We start from the raw sequence: 27,630 nt of genomic DNA on the forward strand, positions 1-27,630 counted from the left end.
TGGCATGCCTGGGGCTGTGATTGAGTGCTGCAGGAACTACATCAGAACCTACTTCAGAGCTGTGGTGCCTCAGGGTGCTCCTCACACCCAGGGTGGCCTGGTTGTGGTTTCAGTTGCTGTGTGTGGCACAGCAGGACAGAGCTGCTGCTTTGTGAGCATGTACCAACGGGAGAGGTTTCATAAGCAGTGTCAGACCTTGGAGCTGGGGTTCAGTGACTGGATGGAGGGCACTGCAATGAGGCTGAAGCGCTCGTAGAGGTACTCGTTGGAGGAGCTGCCCTTCAGCAGAGCAAAGGGAATGAGGTACAGTTCTCCCTCCAGAACCAGGACCAGCTGGCGGTGGCGGCCCACAGGCCCACTGGAATGCATCAAACCCTGAAAAGAAAGAGCAGAGAATTAGTTTGGCCCTTTCACTCCACCCATGTCCCTGCCTGCATTTCCCAAGCATGAGGCTCTGCTCTGACCCTGTGTCAGTTTGGAAACACCCACACCAGAACCACGCTCTGTGTGACACATGAGCATGTCCTGTGCAGCTGGGCTGCTGCTCACCTGTGCCCAGCCAGTTCCACGGGGACAAGGGAGCACTGAGGGCACTGACCTGTCTGCTCTGGGTCATCACCCTGGCCTCAGCCCACTGGGGCCCAGCCTCATCCTGGTTCTGCAGCTCCTTCTGCTCCAGCCTGAAATCTTGGCTAACCCCCACCACCTATGCCTTGTCACTATTGTCATCATCTTATCCTTTGTCAGAGAATATTCTTTCTGATATTGAATTTCTAAAAAGCCATTTCCTCTGAAGAGCAAACCATCTACAGACAGATTTGTCCATGGCCTGCACTTCCAGACACTTGACATCATCATCAACCCAGAGTCACTAAAAGATCTAACCAGGAAGCATCTTATGGATGGAAGTGAAGCAGAGAGATTAGTCAATAGGGAACATGCAGCTGGGCACAAAATGTGGCAACTGCTCCTGGTCCCATGTAACTGTGGAAATTTATTCCTCTAGTGTATCATAAAAACAATTAGTTTTCACTCCAGGAAAGAGTAACTTCAAAGCACTGCAATTTGCTCCAGCTTAAACACTGGCAGCCCACAAAAATAAAAAAAGGCAGGAATATATCCTTGTCTCTAGGTGGTCACTAAGACCCCTTCCACCCCAGACTGTTCTGTGAAAATACCACAATTCAGAAATCAGCCCCAAGCTGTTTGTTCTTGCTCTCCCACACTGAGAGGGTTTTGGTGTCTGTGCAAAGCCTTACTCCTTCCATGGGTCCTATCAGTAAGTCGTAGAGAGCACGGAGCGGGGGCTTGGTGAAAGAAGTCTGCCTCCTTGGAAGTGATGATGTTCCATCCTTAACAGGAGACATGGTACTGCTGAACAGGCTGGTCATGCTCTGACAGCTCCTGCGGGCAAAAGCCAAGGGAGAGGTTAGCTGCAGGAATCTGAGCTGCCCTGACTTCTGACAGTGACCCTGTCACCCAGGGCACTCTGCTCTCTAAGATGCTTCATGGGAGGACTCCAGTCTCCCATTCAGCTTCACACCTCAGTGAGCACTGACATTAATGGCAAGATGAATCAGCTGCAGCCAGCACATGACATTGCTGTGGAGTTTCTCTCCACACTCCAGTGCCTCAAGTGCTGTTCCCAGCTGCTCCTGCACACCTATGGGCAGCAGCTGTGTGCAGGCAGGCATGAGACCCACTGACAACTGACCACAGCCACAGGAGGATTTGCACTTGGGCTGTGCACAAACTGACCTGGTGATGTCAGAGGAAATGTGACAGCAGGCAAACCACGAGACATCAAGATTCTGCACTTCTCAACACCTGGTGGCCATTTCTGATAGTCCCACAGGGCTCTGCACGTGATCTCCTGGCATCAGCAGCCACAAGTGTCTGCCCTGCTGGAAATGAACTTGCCCCATTCTGGGCTTACTAGTCCAGCAGCTGTGCTCCCCAGAAATGTTATCCTTGGCTTGGGACCATTATGTGGAAAGGGTAACTTTCCAAAACTTTTTAGCAGGTGAACATCAAAGGAAAGGTAGGGAGGCCCGGGACATTACCCCAGCCATTTCTGATACATACCAACACAGAGACTCAGAAATTACATTTCCCCCTCTCTTTCTCTCCTCAGCTGCTGCAACCAGCCTTCTGACCCAGCTCACATCATGCCTAAAACCTACAGCTCTCTGAAGAAAAAAATGCTTTTACCACCCACAAGGAATTTCCATCTTATGGGCACACAGGAATAACCTCAGAATGCCAAGAGAAGCCTGGTGTCTGACTGCCCATGCTCTCCAACCCAGAGATTCCAGTAACAGTATGAGTATGCTGCTCCTGCTGCTGCCTAGAGCTGCTGGAAACTCATCTGGGGCATTTGTGCAACAGGGTGGATCAGCACAGGCTTGGCACTGTGTGCTCCCCTCACACCCATCTGCCCCACTTCACAGTAGCACCTGACTGCGGGGTTCAGCTTTATGAAGCACAGATTTTAACATCAGATCAGGAAAGAAAATCTGTGCAGGGATATCCAGTGGTCTCCAGGACCTTGTGCCCTGATCCTCCCTGAGTGGCTTGTTGCCATCAGGCAGCACTTGCCAGCCCCACAGCCCATGTTCAGCCATTGTTACACTCTCATTTACTGCAGGGAATTGGGGCTTCATTACTCCCATCAGCAAAGCCCTCCTGCATCTTGGGTTTCCCAGCCAAGCAGCTCCAGATTTATTTCTTCACCACTCAGATTGCTTTTTATGAGAACCAATCCAAGGAAGCACCATAAATCTCTCACATCTCCTGCCTCTGTGTGTGTGTGTGTGTGTACACAAAGAGTGAGCAAATCCACAGGGGAGGATGGACAGATCTCTTGTGGCAAGTGGAGCTGACCAGGAGCCCTGGCCAGCCCATTCTTTCCTCCTAAAGAAGCCAGCAAAAGGCTCCAGGTGCACTGATGATTTGCACCTTGCTCTTGCAATGCAGAGGATCCCCTGATGTCTGAACAGTGAAATCTCTCATTTGGAAGCCTCTGCTCAGACTCTGCAGTGCTGCTGATTTATAACCCTTTGTACAGGCAGCCTAGCCTGCAGCAAGCAGAGAAACAGCACAAACAGGCAGGGCTTAGCTCTGCTCCCTGCCTTTGTCTTGGGGATGCAGGAACAAAGCAAAGCCTCAGAGAACAGGCTCAGACTGACCTGGCTGCCCAGCAGCCTCACAGGTGCTGGCTCTGCCTGCTGAGGATGAGTGGCTGGGCCCAGGCAGAAGGAGGGGTTCATCCCAGACCGGGACAGAGCTGCTCCTGCCTTAGCACTAATTAGGATTTTGAGCAAGTTAAATATTCCCCATGGCCATTGGGAGGGATGGAAGTCAGGTTGGTGCTGCAGGGGTCTGACAGCCTTGGGAAGCTGGAGACCCATCAAGCCTTCCTCAAAGAGACTCTCCCTAAAGATGCAGCCCTAAATCCACATTCAGGGCCTTGACACACACACCATACAAAGCTGCAATAAGCTCCAGAAAACAGCCAGATCTGAGCTCCCTGTAGATTCTTTCAAGGATCCAAAAGTATACTATTCTCTGCATAAAAGCACCTACCCTGAATTCAGGGCTCAGCAAGCCAGCTGCAAACAGATGTGGCAGTGTTAGCTCCATCCCCAGGTCCCCTGCACAGGCAAAGGGAGAGGGGCAGGCAGGGAGGCCATCCAGCAGTGTCTCCTTATTTTTTCACCTCAGTGCTCATTGCAAGAACATCACAGACACAGCTGCTTCTAATGCTTCCCTGCTTCTCTTCTGAGGCTGCTTTTAGTTAAATACCCAAGATGCCCCATCCCTGGGCTGCTCCTAAGAGCTGCAAACTACTGACAAGACACCTGAGCTAAGCTCCTAGGTCTGGATTCAAAGTAATGTATGTGGCTCCTGTGAAGCAGAAAGACAGATGTGGCATGGTTGGCCACTGCAGTGTTCCTGAAGATTAGCGTTCCCTGGAACAGAATCACATCCTACTTTCCCCTGTAATCAGAAGGACAATCTTCTCTCCTTCTAAGCCTGATAAACTAGCAAAACATCTCATCAGTTCTGGGGATCTGCCTGTGTGATCCAAAACTAGCAAGCAGTCATAGTCCTTCATCAGTGCAGCAGCTTGAACAGATATGCTCGTGGATTCTGAAAAGAAAACCAGGCCAGTTGCTGGTGCCAGCAGGCAGCTCCCAGTTCTGTAGGGATGATGTAACAGTTCACAAGCTCCACTGGTGGCTCACAACACTCCAGGCTGATCACATTTTCTTTTCCAGCTGAGAAAGGCCTAGGGTGTCCTGTGCTCATAAACCACAATCGAGCACAGATCCAGTCAGAAACCCTGGGTTGCATCACGCAGCCACACTGGAAAAATTCTGTCCTCAATTTTCTTTCCAAATGGTTGCCTTAAGCCCTAATCAGCACAGTCATGTGAAAGGCTGAGAACAAGTTGTAAGAGGCAGAAAATGAGTGGAGATTTGCAGCTAGTACAATCCTGTAACTCTGGAAATGCAGCATATTCCCACCTAATTGGTACAACACTTGAGAGCAACAGAAACATGGATTTCTGTAACAAGTGTGCAGGAGAGAGCTCCAGGCTGTGCATCTCACACACAAGCAGGGACAAAACAATTGCTTGGAGTCTCAAAATCAGCCCTTGGCCAGGAGAAGAGCAAATTCAGAAGAGCTTTCCCTCTGGACAGTCATCAGTTACTACGGGGACCAGTCCTTGCTGGCTCTGCCCTTGAGCACTGGCTGCACCTACACTTGCAGTTTGGAGAGAAGCCCATCACCCAGACATCTCCTGCCTGCTGATCCCCACAGCAGTGCTGCAATCTCACCTGTTCAATAGGTTGTTCCTGCTGACCATCCTCAGGAAGCCAGTTGGGTCAGTCATTGAGTTCAGCTTGTTATTCATCTCCTCAAACTGCTGGTCCATGATATCCCCAGCTTCACTCTCTGTCTCGCTGCTAGCACAGGCTCTGGGGGGAATCAGTGAGATGAAGGGTCACTGATGCAAGAAGGAGCAACAGCTTGATGACAAATGCTTGGCCAGTCTGAGCAAAAATGTTTTTCAAACAGAAGCTCAACCAAACACTAATGCCAAATCTTCCCTGGCTTGCCTTTTGTCAGGCATATAAAACAGCCCCAGCCCCATTTCCTCCTCTTCTGGGATTCCTCAAGGTTTAGTGAGTGGCACACACAGGTGGGAGTGCAGGACCCTTTCTGTGCACTGCAGGCAGGGATTTCTAAAGCTGCAGCACAACACTGAAAAGCTGAGTCTGCAGGAAACACCAGCTCAACCCTTATCTGCCTAAGAACACGTGTGAGCACATCCTTTCCAAATCTCCACAGCTAACTTCAGGCTCCACATACTTCCTTCACATAGCAGAGGGAGCTGTGCTGCCACTCCTGTTACACAAAGAGGGAAAGCACACAAAGATTTACTCTGTCAGTGCCCCAAGTGCAGCAGCAATACAGAGAAACAGCCCAACAATTCTGAATTCCCAGTCTCCTGATATTAATATCTAAATTTTCTCAGTGCAGTTGGGGTGCTCATGGTGGACTGGGTTTGGCTCAGTGAGCATTTTGCATGTGAATCATTCTCTCTATTTTGTACCCTTTTTTTGTTAATGTTGTTGCTGTTACTGTTTGTTTCCTTGTCTCATTGCTGTTTCCAGTAAATTGTTCTTGTCTCAACCCACGATCTTCACCTTTTGTGCCTCCAATTCTCTTCTCCAGCCACCAGGAGGGAGAGAGGGGGAGGAAGCAAGCAAGCAGTATTGGGGTTTGGGGAGTCTCAGTGGGAGAACCAAACTGGGGAGTACCATTCCTAAACAACAACAACTGCACATCACAAACCTTGGTATTTGTACATTTAGGATAAACCTAGGATGCTACCTGATTGCATCCCATTTCTGCTTCTTTCTGGGTTCCTGACAGCTTGAAGCCTCTCCTCAAGGGCATGTTTCCCAATAAAGAGCACAGGAATTAAATGAACACACAACCTGTACTTGTGCAGGCAACCAGAGCTGTATCTCTGCTGCTGTATGGATCATGGATCTCTTGTGAGTGAATTTCTTGGTCAATATGATTTATAACCTGGTAAGTCCTGACAAAAGCCAATCACTTCATGAACACTGAAATGGGGACAGCTGAACCACAGACGGGGGATTAAAATAAAAACAACATAAGGGGAAAAAAGGAAGAAGAAAATGTTGTCAACAGCTTCTCCCTGAACATTTTTCCTCCAGTTGAGGCATGCTCAGCTCTGAGTCCTGGCACAGTTTGGAGTAACACTCACAGCTCCTTAAAGAGGCAAAAATCTTGAGTTCATGAACCCAAGAGAGCAGGTCACATGCTCTCCCTAAAGAGAGTGGAGTCTGTTCTGACACAAGTTAAAGCAGATTTTAAAATCGCTTACACTTCTTTTTTTTTTTTTTTGCAAGAATGCATTACTTTGAGGATTAATTAGACCAGCTGAAAGAAGCCTTTCTAGCAGAACCTGAAGGCTGCAGTGTGGAACTGAACATGCTGTGCATCCCTTCCCCTCCAGAAAGTGTGAAGCCATGCTCTGGAGACTCAGCACTACCTCTGACCCTGCTCACAGCAGCGTGGACACAAAAACTCTTCAACCTGAACCTCAGAGCACTCCAGCAAGCCAGGACTGAGCAGTCAAGCTCCTTTACATGTGCTGTGCAGATTCACACCCTGCTGCTGGGCAGAGCCTGGGGCTGGGACTGAGGCTGGCAGCTTCTGCTGGGGGGCTGTGGAATCAGCAGGGCTGAGGGGAAGCACTCCAATCACAGAGGGAAAGAGGTTTCAAAGTAGAAAGTGATGCTCACCCACGTGGAACAGCCAAGATTTGTTTGCTTGATCCCCTGCATGTGATTTTGACATGGGGAAAGAATTGACTGCCTATGATTGTACCACACTGGTCCAAGGATCTTGGAGGAAATCATTAAACCCAGAATCCTTAACCAAAACCATACCCCTACCACTACCACAAAGTGAGGAAGAAGCTGAAGAAGCAGATCCCTGCAAATTAAAAACTCATCCCAGAACCTGAAGACTGAAGGACTGCCTTTGCCAGGAGGAGAATCTGTGGTGACAAACAGTTAAGGAAGCTAAAAATTGCATGTGCAAAACTGCTGCATGAGGCCCAACTGCAGATTTCAGTTATGGATCTTGTGTATCTGAATATCTGCAGGGTAAGACTCAACAATCAACATGTGGGTTCTAAATTATTCACTCAGCTATAGCCACAAGCCACATTGGGGGGGTGGTTAGAATTTCTATGGTATTTGCAGTTTTTCAAAGCAAATCATTGAAAGAGAATTAATTACACTGGAAACTGTAAGCAGGATGAAATCTGCCCATATGCAGTCAGACATGGCACCTGCCTCCTCATCCAGTCTACAGATTGACCACACACCCTGTGGGTTTAGATGTTATTTGCATGTGCATAGAGTTGTTTGGCAGGAAAATAATCATGGCTACAAAAAACAAAGCCTTTTTTTTTTTTTTGTTGCTGCACTGAAAATTTGCCCCTTCTCTGACTCTCAGCTCTCAGACTTCTCAGTCAACTAGCTCATCCCAAAATGTAATAAATTCAGGTGGGAGAGCAGGATGTTAGAGCCCCTGATCCCAACTCACCTGGTGTAGTAGGAATCCACCCCCAGAGCCTCCCTCACGCTGGAGATGTGCTGCTCCAGTGCTGAGTTTGTCAGTGTCTGCAGGGCCACGCTGTTGGCTTCATGGAAGTCCCCAGCATTTTCTGTCAGGCTGTCACCCAGATAATACTCATGGAATTTCAGAATTCCTGCAAGGCACCAGAATCAGGAGTTATTTCTGCAGGGCTATAACAGTGCTGCCAGCAGCTGTCTAAGAAGATGGCACAGCCCCAAGCATTTGGCATTTCCAACAAAACTGGGGCAAAGTGTTCTATGCCAGGTCTCCACTGAACTTCTCCAGCATTTCCCAGCCTTGTTTTTAAAATCTGGGTTTGTACTTTGCAGATAATGGCTCAAAGGCACAAAGGCAAGGAGAGCTTTTACGAGATGCTCAGAATGCCTTTGCTATTGCAGCACTCAAATAAATTATAAACCAGATCTTCCATACAAGCCCCTACTAGAGTAATTCACATTTCAATTGATGCACATGAAAAATACCTATTAATAGCCTCTGAGAAAATTAACTGAACACACAAGGCTGAACAAGAGTGTTGTTACTACAGCAGAATCTCCTCACATCACACACAGTGTGATTTCACTCTATAAAAGGAAAGAAGATGGATTAAAGCACAGTGAATTATTAAAAGATAGCATTTCACAATGGGTAAACCAGATAAAGGCCACTTCCTGTTTTGCTGAGAATTCCACTGCTACTGCAGATAAAACCTTCCTGCTTTCAGACTGGTCTATTCTTCCTGAGATAATTAATTCTGCAGCCTGTGATCAACAGTAAGAGGCTGCTCTGGATGCCTTAGCAGCATCAATTATTACACACAGTCAGAGAAGAGCAGAGGAACAAAGAATAAAGCAACTCCTTCTGCAGCCACAGCAGCAAACACAGCAACAGCCAAGAGGTTCTGAGGGTTCCACATCAGTGGGACAATGAGGACCTTGGGCTGCCACTGAAGTTGCTCCCTCTGTCAGTGAACAAGAACAGGTCACCATGGCTGGACCAGAGTCACTACTGAAGGGCTCCCAGCAAAGTTTCCTGAGCAAAACACCACAGCCTGTACCTTTCCCATCACCTGATAGAACTTTCAAAGAGGCAGCCACAAACCACGGACTCAAACACTGCTTTTCTCCAAGGCTCACTTTGGACAAGGAGAAGACTGATTATGATGCCCAGTGGCAAATCCTACACTTGATCCAAGCAATTTTAATAAGCTCAGCCTGATAGTGATACTATAGAATTATTGGCATTTTATTGTGCAAACTACAGCCCCAAAGAGCCAATTAGTGACTGGATGCAGAGCAGGACAATCCCATCTTACCCTCAGACGTTGCAAAACGCTCCCAAAAAGTGTCTCTTCCAACCACTGTCACCCAATCTACATCAGGCATGTGTGAGTGCTTCCTTTCCTTTCTGAAGCATTTTTCATGCAGTCTAAATAGTGCTTTTTATCTCTCTAGCTTTGTCATGATGAAGGGCTGCAATTATTAAATTATATCCAGAAAGAACTTGTTAAAATTTACAGTCATCACTTTATTAGATAATGAATAACAGCTGTCTGCAAAAAGCAATCCTCTTCAAATTAATCCTCCTTGCTCCTCTGTGATAAGTGTTTCCACATTCATGTGAGGATCAGGCAGTTCAATGGCATATCAGGAAGTGGGGATGCCCTTCTGTTTTCTGCAATCCACTTCAGTGAATAAACCTCAAAAGCTTTTGGAAGAATAAAGCACAGAACTATAATTAAAGTAGGGATTCTTATGCAGAGAAGATTCTCATAGAGCCAACATACTTGGAATTTCATTACTCTTCTGTTCTGCCCTGTGGGAAATATAGACAGATTGGAGGTTGAAAAATGAAAATATTAAACATTTCCATCTCCAGGTGAACATCAAAGTCCTGAATAAGCACTTCTGAGTCATTACTGCTGTGGCTATGCCATAGCTTTTAGTCTGTTCAGCTTTAAGGTACAAGATGGAAATGATTCCCTCCTACATTCACTCTGGTCCCAAATTCATTCCTATTCTCCCTGTTCCCAGGCTGTTGTGTCCAAGAAGGAGCTCACCTGCCCCAGGAGCCAGCAGCCAGCTGTACAGATAACCTGCAGCCAGTGAGTAGTAGAGAACAAGTCCCCTCTGGCCATTCACAGTCTCCAGGACCTGGTCAAGGGTCACAGGAGAGTAGGGATCTGAGTCCTGCTGCCCAGTCTGACGTTCCACAAGCAGATCAGCAAAAGCCCTCGTTCGTCCTCTCTCTGCTACTGCCAGTGCCTCATCATGGTGACCTGAAAAGACAAAGCCATCTCTCACACCTGACACAAGTGTGGTCTGCAGTGCCACATTCATGGAACAGGGACAGCTGCTATCCCAGTCCCAACCTGGGGAAGCAGTGCCTCCTATTTCCCAAAAGAGCAGTCTCTGCACTGGAACACAGTCTCACAGAATATATTTGCTGCAGGCAATAACACAATGAGCCACAGAGAGGCAAATCAATGGAGGAAGCAAGGAAGAAGAACCAAAGGTGCCCCAAACTCAAAAAGAGAAACCCATCTTGCTGTCCTGAACAGAAATGCTGTGCTGTTCACTCCTGGCATGAGCCTGGAGTTCAGCCTCAGCATCTGAAGGCATCTCTTACCCAGGCTGACAAGAACTCGCTGCAGGGCCTGATAGGAGGATGTCTGCAGGTCGAAGAGGGACAGCTTGTAATCAGTGCTCAGCTGCACCTCGTGGCGGATGGTTTCAAACAGCGCGGAGGCGCGGTACAGCTGGGAGGGAAAACAGCCACAGTCACCTCCTCATGGACACCACACAGCACTGCCAGGGCCAGCAGCCACCCCCTCAGGATGGGGAGCTCGGCCTCACAGCCTCCCTGGGACACACCAGACATTTTCTTCCCAGAGAACAGGAAGCACACGGGGCAGACCATGGCGTACCTGGTGCTGGGACTCCTCCAGGTTCCCGCTCGCCCAGAGGGAGAGGCCGAGGCCGTGACGGATCTTGGCTTCATCTTCTCTGCGACCCAGCTGCTCTGCCAGCCTCAGTCCTGGAAAGGAGTCAGAGTGAGAGAGTGCCAGAGGGGAGAGGGGGCTGTGCCCTCAGTCCCAGGGGGTTCCTGTGCAGGCAGAGACAGCTGTGGAGCTGCCAGCACTGGGACAGAAAGCGGGGCAGCACCAGTGGTGGGGTGGTGAGCAGGGCAGGGACAGCACCAGGATGACCAGTGGGGCAGTAGCAGTGCTGGGCAGCTGCTGCCAGCCCTCACATCAGCACCAGCATGAGAGGTGACAGACACTTCCATGGACTGAGCCCTCCCTAAGTGAGGTTAAGGCACCATCCCCTGAGACACACTCAGTAAGCCCCTATCAGAAAGTTCAACTTTTAAACCCTAAAAGCCTAAAAGCCACTCAGACAAACAAAATCACATTGAGCTGCCAAACACTGCCAGAAAAGACACCTCTTGCCACATTCCTGGCTTGCTTCCCATCAGCTCTCCCCAGCCCTCTGGCAGGCTCTGCACAGTTTATGTGCTGAGCTTGAGCAGAGGGCAGGGGCCTGGCCTGAATGACCTGGAGCTCACTTCACTTCCAGCAGCACTTTCTGTGCTGTCCCCGCTTCCACACACTCCAAACCTCTGCCTTGGTGGCTGGCCCCTGCTGACAACAGGGACACCTCCTCTGAGGCACCTCGGCTTTCCCCCAGCCTGGGGAGCAGGGCCCTGGCTGTCACCATGCAGCTCAGCAGCAGCTGGCATTCCCAGGCTATGCAGGAATTCTGCAGCACACCAGGAGAAGGAGCTGTGCTTCATTTCTCCCCTTCCAACAGCATACTGGAATCCTGCCAAGGTCAGTTTCATGAAAACCAAACTAACTGATGTAATACATCCTTCGGCCTCCAGCTTTGTACACTCCAGCTACATTGCTCATCTGCTGCATCAGAGCCCACAGTCTGATCAGCTGCTGCCTGCATGCTGCACCCCCTTGCAGCAGCACAGCTCCCAGGCCAGCACTGACCCAGCACTCAGCAGTGGCAGACAGCTCCTGGACACCTCAGGCTGAATTTCCCTCACCTCTCTATCAAACAGCACTTGTTTTCACTCACACTTTAGGGGAACTCATCCACTTTGTCTCACTCCTAGGTGAACATATTAGAAGAGCAAGGCATAAATCTCTCCTAACAGACATCTCAGGATCAGAGAGATTCATCACAAATCTCTGTGATTTTACCAGAGCCAGATCCTGGTATGCAATGCCATTTATAGAGAAGGTTTACACCTTCAAGCATAAATGAGCTTTACAAAGAGACTCTGCTAGCTACAGTCTGGATTCATTCTTGGAGGCACCTAAGATGCCCTGAGAAGGCACAGATCATGCTTTGTCTAGAGGACACCAAGAAGGCTCCAACTGAGATGGCACACTGGCCATAACAGCTCCATAGACAGCTAATCACAGATGCTCAGCAGTAGCTGTGGATGTCTGCAAGAGCTTCTGCACTTCTGTTTATTTCCAGAAGTGATCAAAGGCCACTGTCAAACACATCCTTTTTGAGCCATGTTTACAGCACCCCATCTCTCCCTGTCTTCAGGTCTCCCTTCCACCCTTCTGACCCTACATTCTCTATTGTGCAACTCATCCTCTTACCTTCCTGCAGGTACATCACAGCCTGAGAGTAGTTCTGTAAAGCATGATGAGTCCTCCCCAGGCTGCTGTAGGACACAGTTTTGGCCACGAGGTCGTTCATTTGCGCCGCGATGCTGAGGTGCTGCTCCTGGTACACCACAGCCCTCTCGTAGGTGCCCAGGGACTCGTAGGTGAGGCCCAGGTTGCCGTAGGCACGGCCCTGCCCCGCGGGGTTCTTGGTCTCCTCGGCGATCTGCAGGTCCAGCTGGTGGTACTGCAGGGCTGTCTCGTACTCGCCCATCTGCTGGTAGACCCCGCCCAGGCCACAGGCGGCGTCGCTCTCCAGGGCTCGGTCCTTCATCTCCCGGGCGATGTTCAGCTGCCTCTCCAGGCAGGAGATGGCTTGCTCATAGTTGCCCAGCTGGCTGTGCAGGCTCCCCAGCTCCCCGTAAGCCTGGGCTTTGTTAAATGCCTCCCCCAGCTCGTGTGCTACTACAAGCCTCTTCTCAAAGCACACCAGAGCCTGCTGTAAACTTCCCATGGCCCTACAAGGGAAGAAAACAGCAGTGTTTATTTTGCCGGTATTTCCTCGAGAGAAGGTGTTTTGCCATTTCCCCCAGTAGACATCCCCAGCACTTTTGAATCAACCTCCTCCTCTCTGGGCAGTGTCATCAGCTTTGCATTTTGAGCTGTCAGCAGAGTCCTCAGCATCCACAGGACTCTAACTCACTCCTGTGTCACATCATTTTGTGTGTGTGTGTGGCCCTCAAACACACCCATCAGTACCACACTGCACTGATTGTACTTGTACTTCCCTGACACCAGAACACACGTGCAGCTCCTTACCTGTGCCCACTGCCCAAGCCTCGGTAGGCCTTTGCCTGATCTTGCATACGGTTCAAGCTTTGAGCCACAGACAGGTACTGTTCATAATACTTTATAGCTTCCTCAAAATCTCCCAGAGCCTCATAACAATCTCCCAGGTTCCCATAGGCTCGGCCCCGATCCAGTACGGATTCGTTCCCACTGAGCTGCTGCAGCATGGCCAGCTGCTGCTCAAAGTAGCCAATGGCTTCCTCCATGACATTCATGTTCATCTTGGTAATGCCCATGTTACCGTAGACCTGGGCTTCGATGCTGGGGTCCTTCAACTTCTGGCCCAGCTCCAACTGCTCTTCGTAGCACTTGAAGGCCATGGTGTACTTCCCAAGTGACATATACACTGCAGCAAGGTGACCATGTGCTCTGCATTCACCCGACATATCCCCCAGCTCCTGGTACACCTCCAGCTCCTGTGTGTGGTAACCCAAAGCCTTGTCACACTTCTGCACCATCCTGTATGCAGAGCCCAGGGCTGCATAGGCATTGGCTTCCAGTCTCCTGTCTTTAACGTGATGGGCTAAGCTCAACTGCTGCTCATAAAATTTTATTGCACCATGTACATCTTTTTTACAGACAAAAATATCCCCCAAGTTCCCCAGAGCTCGGAATTTGGCCTGGGAATTGTTCAGAGACTGTGCCAGGGACAGCAGGTACTTTTGACACTCCTCTGCTTTGTTGAAGTCCATCAAGGCTTTGAAGGCCAGGCCCAGGTTGCAATAGGCTTTGGCTTGGCTCAGCTTGTCATGAAGATCCTTTGCTAAGGCAAGATCCTGCTCGTAGTACTTAACAGCTTCCTCATAGTTCCCGAGGCAATAATGGGCATAGCCAAGATTGTGACAAACCTTCCCCTCTCCTTCCATGTCCTGCAGCTCTGGGGACAGGCGCAGGTACTGCTCATAGTAGGGAGCTGCCTGCACGAACTCTCCTCGTGTGCAGTGGAAGTTGCCCAAATTGCTGAGGGCTCGTGCCTCGCTCTGGATGTCCCGCAGCTCCCGGGCGATGTTGAGATGATTCTGGTAGTGCTGCAGAGCACGGTCGTGGGCCCCCAGCGCCTGATAAGCAACAGCCAGGTTGCCGTGTGTGGATGCCTGAGAAGCTCGGTCGTTGACTTCCATGGAGATCTGCAGCTCCTGCCGGTGGTACTTGACGGCCTGGTCGTACATGCCCAGGGCGTTGTAGGCGTTGCCCATGTTGCCGTAGGCCCGGCCCTGGGCCGCGTAATCGCTCAGCTCCTGCGCTATGGACAGGTGTGTCTTGTGCAGCCGCAGCGCCGTGTCGTAGTCACCTTTCATCTGGTGAATGATTCCTGGAAAACAACAGAATCCAGCTCAATAAACACAGGGCCCTGTACTAAACCTCTGCAGCACCCTGCACACCAGGACTGCCTGCAGCCTGGCCCCTTCCCTGCCGTTTGTTCAGCCCTTCTGCCTCCTTGCTTCTAACAGGGAAGGCCCCGGGAAGGTTTAGGTTTCATGTTATACAAAAGCACCCATTCACCACGACAACCAGACACAGTCTGGCCCTATAAAATCACTGTTTATTTCCAGAAGTGATACCTGGTAGCTCCAGAGCTCAGACTCCACACGTTCAGTGAGACAGCACTTGCAGATGCTTTTCAATTTCAGTTGAATCATCTTGCATTTGTTATGAGACACGGGAACAGGAGCTCTGATTCTGCTGATGATACCACCTACATTTCAATTAAACTCTGTGCTAATAATGCCTGTGGCTACTTTGCAAACACCTGTGAACAAGCTTGGAAGTTTGGGAGCCATTGAAGGAGGCCCTGCAAATGTTTTTTGACATTAATTCCAGAAGCTTCAAGAGAAAATATCTGGCATCTTTGGGCAACATGATGAGCACATGAAAAGAGGTACAGAAGTTCTCTTGGAGCTGGAAAGAGGCAGCACCGAGAGACTTTAAATTGTGTTCTATTAATAATGTGAACTGTCTTCTCTTCATCATAGTGGGAACCCTTAAAAGCTGCAGAGGCTGCAAAGCCTGGTCTCCACATGAAGCCTGAGTGTTTGGAAATACCAGATGCTTTGCAAAAGTTGAGAACCTGAGACTTCTGGTTAAACTCCACGTCTTGTGAAAGGCTGATAGCTTGTGCTTCATCCTCAGTCCATCACCTCCTGCTCACCTCATCCCAGAGTGCAGAGTATCTCCCTGCAGAACACTGCAGCAGCTGGGCTCTGTTACACTCCATGTCTGCCCTGCTTAACACTGGATCACGCACTTAAGGGTGCTTTCCATCTGCATTAGGGAAATGCAACAGAAAATGTCTGTTGCTTCAGCAGAGAGGCCAACTCTAACATTCTGGCCTAGAAACACACATTTAGATACATTTTTTTGCCTGTCAGCAGGGTTATTTTGATGAGGTTTTGTTTTGCATGTGGATTAGATGAAAGAGACAATTAAAACTTGACTTTTTGATTGGTACTGGATGCGTTTTAAACAGCAATAATAGAGTGTCTCAACAAGAACTGCATGTTCCCTTTCTCCAGTATAACTTAACTCTGACAGAGAAGACAAAAAATACAGCCAAATAACAGCTGAAACGTGAGACCCCGCGCTCAGAGAACTATTCTAACACAAAGTGTGGAGTGGCTGAGTCAGCATACCAACTCAAAGTTATATTTAGGCTAAAATCCAACACTGAGAAACATTCTCTGCTGCAGCAGTCCATCTCTCACATCTCTGCATCTCCCCAGGACTGCAGCCACAGGGTCCCCAAGACAAGGTCCCACACTGGAGAAGAGATGGGGAATGTGGTTTGTGCTTTGCTGCTCATGCAAGGCCTCCTCTCCCAGTCCTCCTGCCTGCTGGGTGCTGTCACATTAACAGAAACCTTGCTCATGCTCACTGCTCTCTCATGCTAAGCAGCCCACTAGCATTTTTGCATCACAAACCTATTTTGCCCCACGGATCCGCCTCAATTTGTGTAAAGGAGGAGATTTGCAACACTAATTAAAAAGCTGTGATTGTTTTGTTTTCTGAAGCTCTCCTTATCTTCTTCATTCAGCTCCTGAAGACTCAGCTACTAAGAGAAATTAAGTAATTCATCAAGCTCTTTTCAATTACCTGCTGTTGATAACATCAGAGTACAATTAGCATCTACAAATGAACCAAGTGCCAACTGCCAAGCAGAAACAGGAGCTGATTTACAGCGTGGGGCAGCCTGCAAGGGCTGGGATTCAGGGGCTGCCAACAAACACTTATTTTGATATCCCAGCACCAGCCCTGCTTTGCTGTTCCCAGCCAACTGAGAACACATCCCAAATAACAGCTGGAACACTGGCAGCACAACTGCCACAGCCATGGCAGAGATGGAAATGCATCCTTGGTAACTCCCACATCTGGTGCTGTGAGGCAGCAGGAGAAACAGGCTTCACTTGAATGGAACTGTCTCTCCCAGCCTGCCAGCAGCATGCCAGTGCTGCTCCTTAGGGGAATGCAAGACTCCTACACCCTAGTATTTCAATGAGTATATTTGGAAAACAAACTTAGGTAGGACTTGATCCACGTGTCTCTCAACTTACAATGCAGCAATATATCAAGAGATCCTGCTGACAAGCTCCCAAAGAAATGGCCAGGTAACATGCCACATCACTTCTTGCATTAGTGCAAAACCTACATTTATTCCTAACTCCTGAAGAGCTCCTCAAATGCATTTTATCTTTTCATTTCCCTTTTGCTGTGAGTTTGTGCTTTCTAGTGTTCTTCTAAGGAATTTAATAATTGAACACAGAATACAGTACAGCAGCACACAATCTGCCAAGGGCCTGTTTAATTTACTGAGGCAGCCTGGTGAAACTGGGGTGACTAAGAAGACAGCACAGAGCAGATCTTGGCCATCCTAGCAGCAGCACTGATAGTCTCAGCATCCCATGACAAATTCTGCTCCGTGTCAGGACCTTACCTAGATTGGAGGAGGCTCTGCCTTCAGCAGCTCGGTCCTGCAGGCTCTCAGCAATGTGCAACTGTTCTTCATGGTACTGCTTAGCCCTCTCCAGGTCTTGCATACATCGAGCTGCATGGCCCAGGCCAGCATAAGCTCTCATCTCAATGGCCTTCTCAGCCAGCTCCTGGGCCAACTCCAGCACGTAGTTGTGGTAGGACATGGCTTTGTCGAAGTTCCTGCGGTAGTGGTAAGCACTGCCCAGGTTGCTGTAGGCTCGAGCTTCCTCCCGCTTGTTGCCCAGCTCCTTGGCAATCTTCAGGTGCTGCTCGTGGCACTGCACTGCGTTTTCAAAGTCCCCCATGGCAATGTACACTGCTCCCATGTTGCCCAGCTCCCGTGCCTCGGAGAGCTCATCCTTGGACTGCTTGGCGAGGAGCACGCACTGCTTGTGGCTGGCCAGGGCGTTGGGGTAGTCCCCGATGGCTGTGTACACGTGGCCCAGGCTGCTCAGTGCTGAGGATGCTGCCTGCAGGGGTAAGGGACACCATGTAAGTACAAGCACTCATGGCAACAAGTCAGATGGCCCCAGTCCTAGAAATCGACACCACGAGAGGCCATTCTGGTGAAAGAATGTGACTACCAACTAGAAAACCTGCTCTCTGCAGCTCTAATCTGCTCAGGCAGCTTCTGTGGAGGCAGCAGGAAGGGATGGGGCTGACTCAGGAGGACATGGGTTGGACTACCTCTTTCTTTGATGTGTGCAGTGTGTGTTTGTACCTGGCAGAGGGGAAGGACAGCACTGCAAAGGTGCAGAGACTACTGGGGAGACAGAGAGAGTGATTGCTATAGTTAACAACATCCTTCCATACCTCTGCTTCACCAAGCACACCATGCTCCAAAGAGCACAGCTCTTATTGTGCAGCATCAGGGCCCTGAGCCTCACACAACCCTGGAATGCAGCAAAGACAACAGCATTTCAGTAGCTGGATCCTCCATCCCTTAGGCGCATCTTACCTAAATATAGTGCTGCGAAAACCCAAGTTCTACCACCAAGAAACAGCTGTATTTAATAAGAAAAATTATCTGAAAATCAGATTCTTTTGCCCCCTGCATCTCCCAGGATGCAGACCTGCCTTCCACCTGGCAGAGCCAGAGCTCCCAAGCAGTCAGCAGGGCAAGGAGCCAAGGGCAGGGATGTGTTCCTCACACACACTGCTGCCTCAGCAAGGCTGCTCACTCCATCGTGCTGACCCCGACTCCTCTGCAGCTCCTGCATGTGCATTTCCTTTGCTGCCCAGCTGTGACCCAGTTCCAAACCTCCCAAAAGGAGCTGTCAGGGTGAGGGCAGCAGCTGGCCAAGGGCTGCCACTCATGGCTCCTGGGCAGTCCTGGCAGTGGTCCCAGCTCCTCCTCAGTGCAGCCAGACCAGCTGCTGTTGGTGTGGCCACAGGCTGAGCTGGGACTGGGTCCTGCTCCATGCTGGTCACACTGGCTGCAGAACTGGGGTGGTCTGGCCCTGGACAGGCTCTTCAGCAGCACAGTGACATAAATTCTTGGCTGACAATGCGAGGGAGAGCTCTTAGAGGGTTTGAGGGGGCCTGTTTGGAGGCTGCTACAAAACCAACACAAAAATTATTGCTCTGAATTGGACTCCATTTTTACACAAATCTTCATGAAGCTAAAATACTTATATTTAAACTTATATACAGTGTATTGAGTCATTTGCAACCTAAGTAGGGAAGAAAAGGGAAAAAAAACCAGATACAGGCAGGCCCCACTTGGCCCAGACCAAAGTGGGGCCCATTACAGGCCTCAAGATGCATCAGAGCTCCCTTCATCCTGATAGGAAGCATCATGCCCACTGCTGTGGAACAGGGCAGCAGCACCCCCTGGGCCAAGAAAAGCCCAGTACTATGCTGTGAGAACTGATCCAGCCTGAAAGTTCAGAAATTCTGCAACACTGGCCACCACCAGCAACAGAACTTCTGTTATTGCTGGGAAGAGAATAGAAATGTCTTTCTGGAAAACAAGGAGTCAGTGAAATCTGGTGTCTCCTGGGGCTGCTAAAATAAAAAAAAGTGGACATCCATGCGTGCAGATTGCTGAAGAGATGAGCTCTGGCCAAGAGCCATCAGGCAGAGACTCAGATGATGTTAATGGGCTATGGCTGGGGAAAAGAGGCATAAATGGAAAGCAGCAGATCTCAGATTGTGTGTGCACAAGAGAAACTTGACAGAAGCAGGGACTGCGCATCCCACACATGGGAAGAAATCTTTAGGATGTCTCCTAGAATGGGAAGCAGATGATAGGAATTGAAATTTGTGAGGCTGGAAATGTTTATTCTTAGGGCTCCTAATCCCTTAGCCCAAGAGCATGCCCAGGCTCACAATAAAGACCTAGAATGAAGGGTACAAGCTTGGCAACCATTCTCAGAGCATGCAAAAACACTTGGCTGACATGCTTGAGTGCCCAGGGCTGGATTATCTAAACCAGGATGTGGCAGGAGGACTAGTGAAGCAGAAAAGAAAAGTAAGTTGGGAGACAAAAAGAGAAATAGAAAATAAAGGGTGAAGAACTGATGAAAAATAGCACAACTTGATTACAAAGCTGGGGCTGTTTTGTTTTTTGTGGCTCACCCAGACACACAGACAAGGCAGGAAAGCCACCTCTACCCTCTGATATGTCCTTCATTACAATGGTCCTCATATTTTATTCTGCACCAGCTTCTACTGTTACCTGAGCTGAGAACAGCCCTTCTCAATCCTCTGGGAGTCAGCATGAGGACAGCCTGTGGCACTCCTGGCTTTCCCAGGCTGGGGCTGATGGTGCAGCAGCAATCCTCAGCAAGATAACCATCAGTGCTCTATGTGCTCTGGGGGCAGCAAGGGCAGCCTGCCCCTAGAGCAGTGTTCAGGAACAGTTTGGTGATAACATCTGCTGGGTGACTCCAGTGACTCACTTCAAGGAATTAGGAATACATATAATATGAATTTATCCAGAAGATAAATTCATGACTGTGTATTTAATAAAATCCTCCACATTACAGGATCCACTGGGAACCCCAAGTGGCTCAGCCCCAAGAGGGATGGGGTGTTCCCTCCTCACTGGCAGGGAGAGCACACAGCTGCCACATGGCAAACAGACTCCATCTCTGCTAGCACACACCTCTGCTTGGTAGCAGGGTGATGTGAGACTGCAGCTCCATACCACAGGGGGCTTGCAACAGCAAACAAAGAAAATCAATGTTTTATGTATCTGACAAAGACAAATTTTACAGTGGGGGTTGCTTACACCTCCAATTAAGCAATTTATCAATTTAATAGAAAGCAGATTCTTCTGCCATTGAGCTGAGGCACAGAAGGGAGCTCTGAAAAAGATTCCTAAGTGCTCTCTTTCTCTCAGAAGCAACAGCCAGCTCAGGTTTTTCAGCTGAGTAAGGCAGAGTCTGATGTTAAGCAGATGTGCATCACAGAATGGCACCTGGCAATTCAGAGATGCATTCCTTAGGTATTTCACCCTTGCTGGAGAATGGTCATTTGCCAGTCATGTTACACTTAAACAAGCCTTCACCTGACTGCACAGCCTGCTTAAATAAGAACACTCTATAATCATCCTGAAATGGACAAGGTAATGGAAAATGTTCTGCCTGGTATCTCACTGTAAGGTAACCTTAATCCCTGAACACAGACATTAATTAAGACTGATCAGAGATGGAGCATCCCTGCTTCATGCTGCTTCTTTCAAATTCCCTTCTCCCTGTGGGCACAGAGTAATAGCAGCTTGATCTTACAGCTGTAGTAGAACTGTATGCAGCAAATTACCATGCATATTCATCCCAGCTGTCCTGGGGGCAGGCAGCAGCACCCCTAAAAGCCAGTGAACCTCCTCATCTGCCCCCCATCACCCCTCACCTGCATGCCCTTGCTCCTGAATGCAAGCAAAGCTGTGCTGGTTCACTGAGAGTGCTCTGAGGGGAGCAGATTGTTCCAGAACAGACACACACACAGAGCTCTGAAAGCACAGGCTGGGTTCTGTGGGTAAACACACTCAGTACAATCTCACTGTGCCCTCCACTGCTGGAATTGCTCCAGGTAGGAAGGGCTCAGGATAACTGACACCAGGAACACATCCCAGCTCTTTCTCAACAGGAGCTGTTTGTTTTACAGGTAAGGACCAAGGAACTGCTGTGTACACAGACAGGACAGCACTGTGATGGGGGTAGTTCCAGGACCTGCTAAAATGATAATTTGCTGTAAATTGCACTTTAGCTCCACTTCTATTAAGCCCCTTCACCATTTCCTCAGAATACACAGGTATGCCTCAGCCTGGCTTGGACAATGGCTGATTTATGCACAAAGATAAGTCTCACATACAAACAGAGCAGGTGCCCCATCAAAATTAAAACTTGTCCTTCTCTCCTCCCTTCAAGGTGAGGCTGATGTGCCACATCTAGATTCTTCCTTTGTGTGCCATGCTTTTGAAAATCAGAAAGGAAGCAGCAGGCAATATCCTCCCTTCTTATACATGATCATACACACAAAGAAGGAATGGATTTGCTTTTAGACAATTATTTACTGAGGGCAAAATATACTGCAATCAATATCCCTGACAATCAATATCCTTATTTATCTGTAGAAAATCTCAGTCTTTAACAAAGAGCAAACCCCAAAAAAGCCAAAGCCATGGAACAGCAGCACTAATATCTGAAAGCCTGAAAGGAGCTTTGTACCTACCAAATGAAAGAGAACAACAAGAAATTAATGGCACAATAGAAAGACTCAAAATACACAGCATAAAGAGATGGTCCTGGCTCCCATTTGATTAATGGGTAAAATTCACAGAGCTGCTGCTCACAACAGAGCCTGCCATGGACTGTGCTGACAGTCTGCTCCCAGTCCTCTCTGTTTTTACTTGCTCAGGAAATTGCTAATGTTTCAGAGAACTCCTCATTCTCCCTGTTCCATGGCAAAAGTATCACACAAAGTACACGAATCCAGGCAAACCTGAGCAGCACTGGGGGTTTGACTGCCAGACCATTCACAGTTTTTCCTCTTCAAGGGGAATGCTGACTTTCAGCTGCTCATTTGGAGATCAAAATAAGGCTGCTCCATTCCACTGACTCCACCTCCTCCCTTATCATTTAGAAGCAAGGTGCCTAGTTCTGCCTAGAACACTTGTAAAAGTAAACCTGAGCTACACCCTTAACAGAGTAATTCTGCAAATAGTTTTGACCAAGTTAGCAGGGTTTTGCTGGAAAGCTGGAAGCAACAACTATTTCATTCCATTTTTTAGGGGTAAATCTGCCTGTCACTCGTACTGACCAGGCTGTTCACTGTGGGAACTGGTGCAACACCCCTCACCATGTGGTGCTGGGGACCTGGGGGAGTGGGCTGCCTCTCTGGGTGGGCTCTGCAAAGCTCCACTCATTCTGCAAAGAAATCACACAAAAAACACCAGCCCAAGAACACTGCAAAGGAGATCTCATCATCAAGCCTACCCATCACCTGGGGTTGATCTATCTTTACCCCAAGTAGCCCAAATTTGGTCGCTTTCTGGACATAATCTGGAAGGCTCCTGTGAGCAATCACTTTAGGGAGGATGGCTGACTTGACATTTTTAGTGGTGATGTAAGTATTCCTCAGTTAAAACCACAAGCTTCTCCACAGTGGTGACCCTGAGGAGTGACTCATACCCTGGTCAAAGTCAGGAAGAATAAGCCAGCAAGTCACAAAGTTGGATCTCACAAGTTCAGAGCAGGCAAAGAACACACCAACTCCTACAGCAGTGTGCTGACCCGTGCCAACCCTTGCTACTATTGTTGGACATCCCCTCATTGCAAACTCAATACAGAGGAGAAAAGCCCTGGCTGAAGTGGCTCCTGAAAACCCAGAGTGCTGCAGCTGCAGCTCTTGCATGAGTTTTCTGCTTCATTTCTTTTCCTGCAGCCAGGTCCAGGCCTCAGCAGCAGGCTGAGCTTTGCAGACACTGTGAAAGTAAAACCAGAAGACTGCATTTCCTTCAGCTAAAATCCATGTGCTGTGGAGGTCAAATGGGGACATTTAAAGGAGATCCTCAGGAAGTATTACATTTCCCTCTTGAGTCACAAGTCCAAACAAAACAAAGCATATGGCCTTTTAGTGCATTCCCAAATTTCCTGCACCAGTCAGATTTCTCTTCCTTCTGCTTAATCCTATCACTTTTGAACCAGACAAACCTGTATGAATCCTGTCAAGCTGACTCTAAAAAATCTGCTAAAGACAGAAAAAGGCAAAGAATTTATACTCTCAGATATAAATCCAAATGATGAAGGTCAGGCTCTGAGGCTGATTCACATCACTGAACGCATCCTTTGAGGCTCGCAGGTGATTCAGTCTGAGCTGTAATGCAGCACTAGTGAACCCAGAATTAGAAATTAACTCCAAAGGTAAGTGTTCTCCCAGCAGCTGGCACTCAGCCTTCCTCCAGGGTACAAGGCAGTCTGCCCTGGATCCCTAATAAAGCAAGACTGCTGTCTGCACTGAGAGGCTGGAATCATTTCCTCATCACAGCCTGTCTCTGACATCTTAGTCTATGTTTCCAGGCATGACAAACTGCTTTAGCCTGAAGACTCTTTCCAGTTCTCATTTGTAAGGTATTTATATCCTGTCCTCATTTTCCAGATTGTTTGCAAATATAACAAAACAACTGTGGTCGTAAGATTTTCAGATTTTTCCTTTCTGAAGAATGTGGCAGCCCCAGGGCCAGACCACCTCTTTGTATGGCTGAGAGCCACACACATCCCACGGGCAGGGACACTGCCACGGGCTCCCTCCTGCTGCAGCTGATGAATGGATGGGATTCTCCACACTCCATCCAAGACTGCTGGTAAGGAGCACATCCTCTATGAGATTTAACTCAGAAGAACAGAAAAAAACCCATTCTGCTGGTCCAAACCAGAATTCATACAAGTTCAGGGAGAAGGCTGAATCCATACAGCCCTGCTATTCACTGAAGATGTGGCTTTACAGACAAAGCAGGGCTGGAGGGACACCTGGAAAGCATTTCCCCTTCCCCTCAGGAAAGGGCAGAAAACCTTGGCTTTACAGAATTTACAGATTTCATTAGAAAGGAATGATCTATCTTTCCTTCTGCATCTCCTTCTGGAAACAAGAGGGTGAAATTTGATCTTTGATTTGCACAGCCTGAAGCAAGGAGCTGCACTTTACCAAATGCAGGAGCTTTATACTGAGTTTCATTGCTTTGAAGGGGACTGGGAAAAATGACCAAAACTGCAAACCTAAATAACTACTTTGTGAGATGCTCACATAGTATGTTCAGACAGTTGCAGAATGTTCAAATTCCCAACAGAATCCAACCAAGGATTATGTCTGCCCCAGTAACCATACTCAATAATACTCCTCCTCCAGGGATGCCAGTGCTTGGTGACCCCTCCCAGCCATGGCTCCAGGTACATCCAGCAATCCCAGGTATATCCATGGCAATGCCCTTTGTAGCAGGAAGCAGAGCACCCAGCTGGATTCTGGAGTCTCCTGGGCTGCAAGCCCATGGTTTCTCTTTCCAGTGGGAATTTCTGCATTCTGGTATTTCCCCTGCCACACAAGAACCCTCATAGATATGCCAGAGCAAGGTGACACAGAAAACCCACCAAAGCCTGCTTAATAAAGATCTTTCTTCTGTGCTACTTAACTACCCAGTTGTAATTATCATCTTCATCATCCCCATTTCCTGCAAATAGTCAGCCTTTCTGAACAAAATCTGCTGAAGCTGCAAACATGAACTCTGCCTTACATTTGCAATCGTTTTAAAAAGCATCTTGAGACAGCAAAACCTGGCTCATCAAGTTACTGAGCACACCCACCTGCTGCAGAGAATTCCCAGAGCCCCAGATGCTCCTGGAGATGTCCAGGGCAGCAACCAGAGGCTGATACAAAGGGTCAGTAACAAGAGGGCACTGAAACCCAGCAGTTCTGCACCTTTTCCTGCCACAAACAGCTGCTTCCAGAGGGAGGTGGGGGGAAATCCCTTCAAAACCAGGCCAGGAATGGTTGCTACAAGCTGTTGGTCATCATGAGTCAACCCAGGGGCAAGACAGTACTGACACAGTCCGTCAGTCTGTCCTCTGTAAGAGTGCACCCATTGTTGACAGAGTGACAAAACTGTCCTTTGTCCCTTCAAAAAGGAAAGAAGCCCAGAAGTTTCTCTCCTTGATTAGGTGAAAAAGCCACCCCACTGATAGGCCTAGGGGACTTCACCTCAAACTTAAGGATAGCTAATTGGATAGAAGCCAAAAAGCCCCACCTGAGCAATTCACTAGAAAAAGAAGTGAACAAAGAAACTAATTGCTTTTGTAAGGTGTTTTACCAGGAGCAAGGACCTTCTGCACCTGGCTCGATTTTTCTCTGTTTATTATTTTGCCTTTTATTAAACCTTTTTGTTTCCAACACTGCAACAGAAGCCATCCTGCTGATTTTTATGCCTCCAAGGGCAGCTGAGCTATCTTGGGTGTGTTACAGACCTCCAAGAGCTTATTAGACCTGGCTCGAGGAGGGTCCTATAACAGTCCTCAGCTCTCTGCCCTTCCCTCAGGCACACTGCTGAGAAAAGGGACACCACAAAGTGCTCAGCCACACCTTCATCCCAGCCCTGGGAGAATTCAGGGCTGCAGACAATCCTCGTTCTCACCCAACACTCGTGTTCACTCCTGCATGGTGCAGAGATGCTGCAGCCCAGGGAAAGGCTCAGCTCAGCTCAAAGCATGCCTGCCAGCCAACACAGAGGGGCTGCCAGCACCCAGTGGCTTTCTGGCAGCAGCATCCTCCCCAAGAGCTCCCTGCTGGCAGCACAAGCACTCATTTCATGATGGTTGGTTTGTGATCCTGCCATGCTGCCCTGCTATTTCTGAACAGCAGGGCTGTAATCGAAGGCGTCTGAGGGCCCAGGAGAGCAGGGAACTATGAGACTGAGAGTTCCTGTGGTGTCCATGGGCTCTGCATGGCAGGATTCAAGCACAGCCTTTGTCAGGCTTTGGACACTGCACCCAAGAAGGAGCTCCACAGTTTTCCCTTTCCTGTCTATTTCTGCTTGTCAGCCACTCACAGCTCCAAAACTCAAGTGTTACTTCTCTAAATGAAATGCTCTGGAAGGAACATTCAGAATGGTCATCAAAAAGGGCCACCCCAACCTGTCCCAAGAAATCACACACCACTGGCTCTACACTGGCACTCTGGCCCTACAGAATTCCTAATTCAAGACAGTTCTGGACACCTGAAGAGCAGCTAGCAATGAAAAGGGACACAGGGGACTAATCTTTCACATTTACATTTTGATTCTATTCTTTCCTCTGATCCTGGCATAGCTCATCAGCTGCATAATCCTTGTCTAAATCACAGCTTGTCATCTGGCATCAACACACCCTACCTACATGAGTTACCTGATGGTTTCCAGAAGATTAGGCTACCTGGTGTTAAAACCAAAGCAATTAATTCAGAAATGGAGTACAGACATAACACTCAGCACCTGCCTCATGGGCTGGTGTAACTGCAGCCCTTAGACCACTCTGAGGAGAAACAGGCTGCAAGCTTCTGCTGCTCATCAGAGCCAGCTTTTGTGACAAGACAACAAGCTAAATAATGTGATGCAGTCTTCCCTGCTAACATCATCTGCCACTCCTCCTCTGGCACATTCTAGCACCTTGGCTGCTGCTTTGGGGAACCTCTCTTTGTACAACTCCCAGCACTTTCATAAGCACTAAGCAGAGGCTGGAAAAAAGAGCAGCAGCCCAAGCTAGCAGAATGGGATTTCCTTGGCACATGAACTGCTGGACAGTAGTGCTGACATTTCAGACACAGAGAGCAAGAAAACATCACAAGAACATGAGGCTGCTGCTGCTCTAGGACAGGGCTGTGACTCTTAATCCATCTTTATCAATCAGCAAGGAATCAAGACTACATTTCACTCCACTGCAGCCAGGGCTGCTCAGACTGGACCTTCTTGTTCCTGCCCAGTGGCAATGACCCCTGCACAGGCAGCAGTTCCTTCCTGCAGGACAGGAATGAGTGAACTCCAACAGCCTGCAGCTGGCTCTGAATGAGCAAGGAAAAGACAAGACCAGGGGCCTCACCAGCCCAGGAAAGTTTGATTTTCCACCTCTGCACAAATTGCATGGGCCTTAGTTGGAGCTGGTGCCCAAAGATCAGCTCCTGAGGTGCACACAGGCTGAGCCAGGGTCCTGCAGCCCCCTGCCCATGTGTTCCCTGTGAGTTCAGATGGGCTGTGAGCACCCTCCTCACTCAGGATGGGATGGTTACACTTTGTACTGCTGCCATGGGGCACACAAGGAGTGATGCCCACCTTGCCACCAGTGACATGGCTGAAGCAGGGACAGGACTAGCCACAGAACTAGCTCATTTGAATTTCTTGACCAGCTACTGAAGCTGGTCAAAAAAATCCATCCCATTCCTTACCTGAGGTGTCTGTTTCATGGTGCCCTTCACAGCACCTCACTAAGAACAAGTCTTCTCCCTCACCTGCACAGACCAAACCCACA

The 27,630-nt window shown here is 48.8% G+C and overlaps 1 protein-coding gene across 3 annotated transcripts in view; it reads right to left on the reverse strand.

Moving 5' to 3' along the window:
* TTC28 (tetratricopeptide repeat domain 28) overlaps positions 1-27,630 on the reverse strand; it is a 109,456-nt gene that overhangs the window by 14,653 nt on the left and 67,173 nt on the right. For all 3 annotated transcript variants that reach the window (XM_054646020.2, XM_077188075.1, XM_077188076.1), the window contains 10 exons: positions 17,103-17,610; positions 13,145-14,486; positions 12,320-12,843; positions 10,619-10,728; positions 10,321-10,450; positions 9,752-9,970; positions 7,660-7,825; positions 4,845-4,985; positions 1,260-1,404; positions 196-375 (listed from right to left, as the gene is read on the reverse strand). In XM_054646020.2, coding sequence (XP_054501995.1) covers positions 196-375; positions 1,260-1,404; positions 4,845-4,985; positions 7,660-7,825; positions 9,752-9,970; positions 10,321-10,450; positions 10,619-10,728; positions 12,320-12,843; positions 13,145-14,486; positions 17,103-17,610 — 3,465 coding nt within the window. The remainder of the gene's footprint in view (positions 1-195; positions 376-1,259; positions 1,405-4,844; positions 4,986-7,659; positions 7,826-9,751; positions 9,971-10,320; positions 10,451-10,618; positions 10,729-12,319; positions 12,844-13,144; positions 14,487-17,102; positions 17,611-27,630) is intronic.

This window comes from Agelaius phoeniceus, chromosome 18 (genome assembly GCF_051311805.1).
Source record: "Agelaius phoeniceus isolate bAgePho1 chromosome 18, bAgePho1.hap1, whole genome shotgun sequence".
NCBI lineage: Eukaryota > Metazoa > Chordata > Aves > Passeriformes > Icteridae > Agelaius > Agelaius phoeniceus.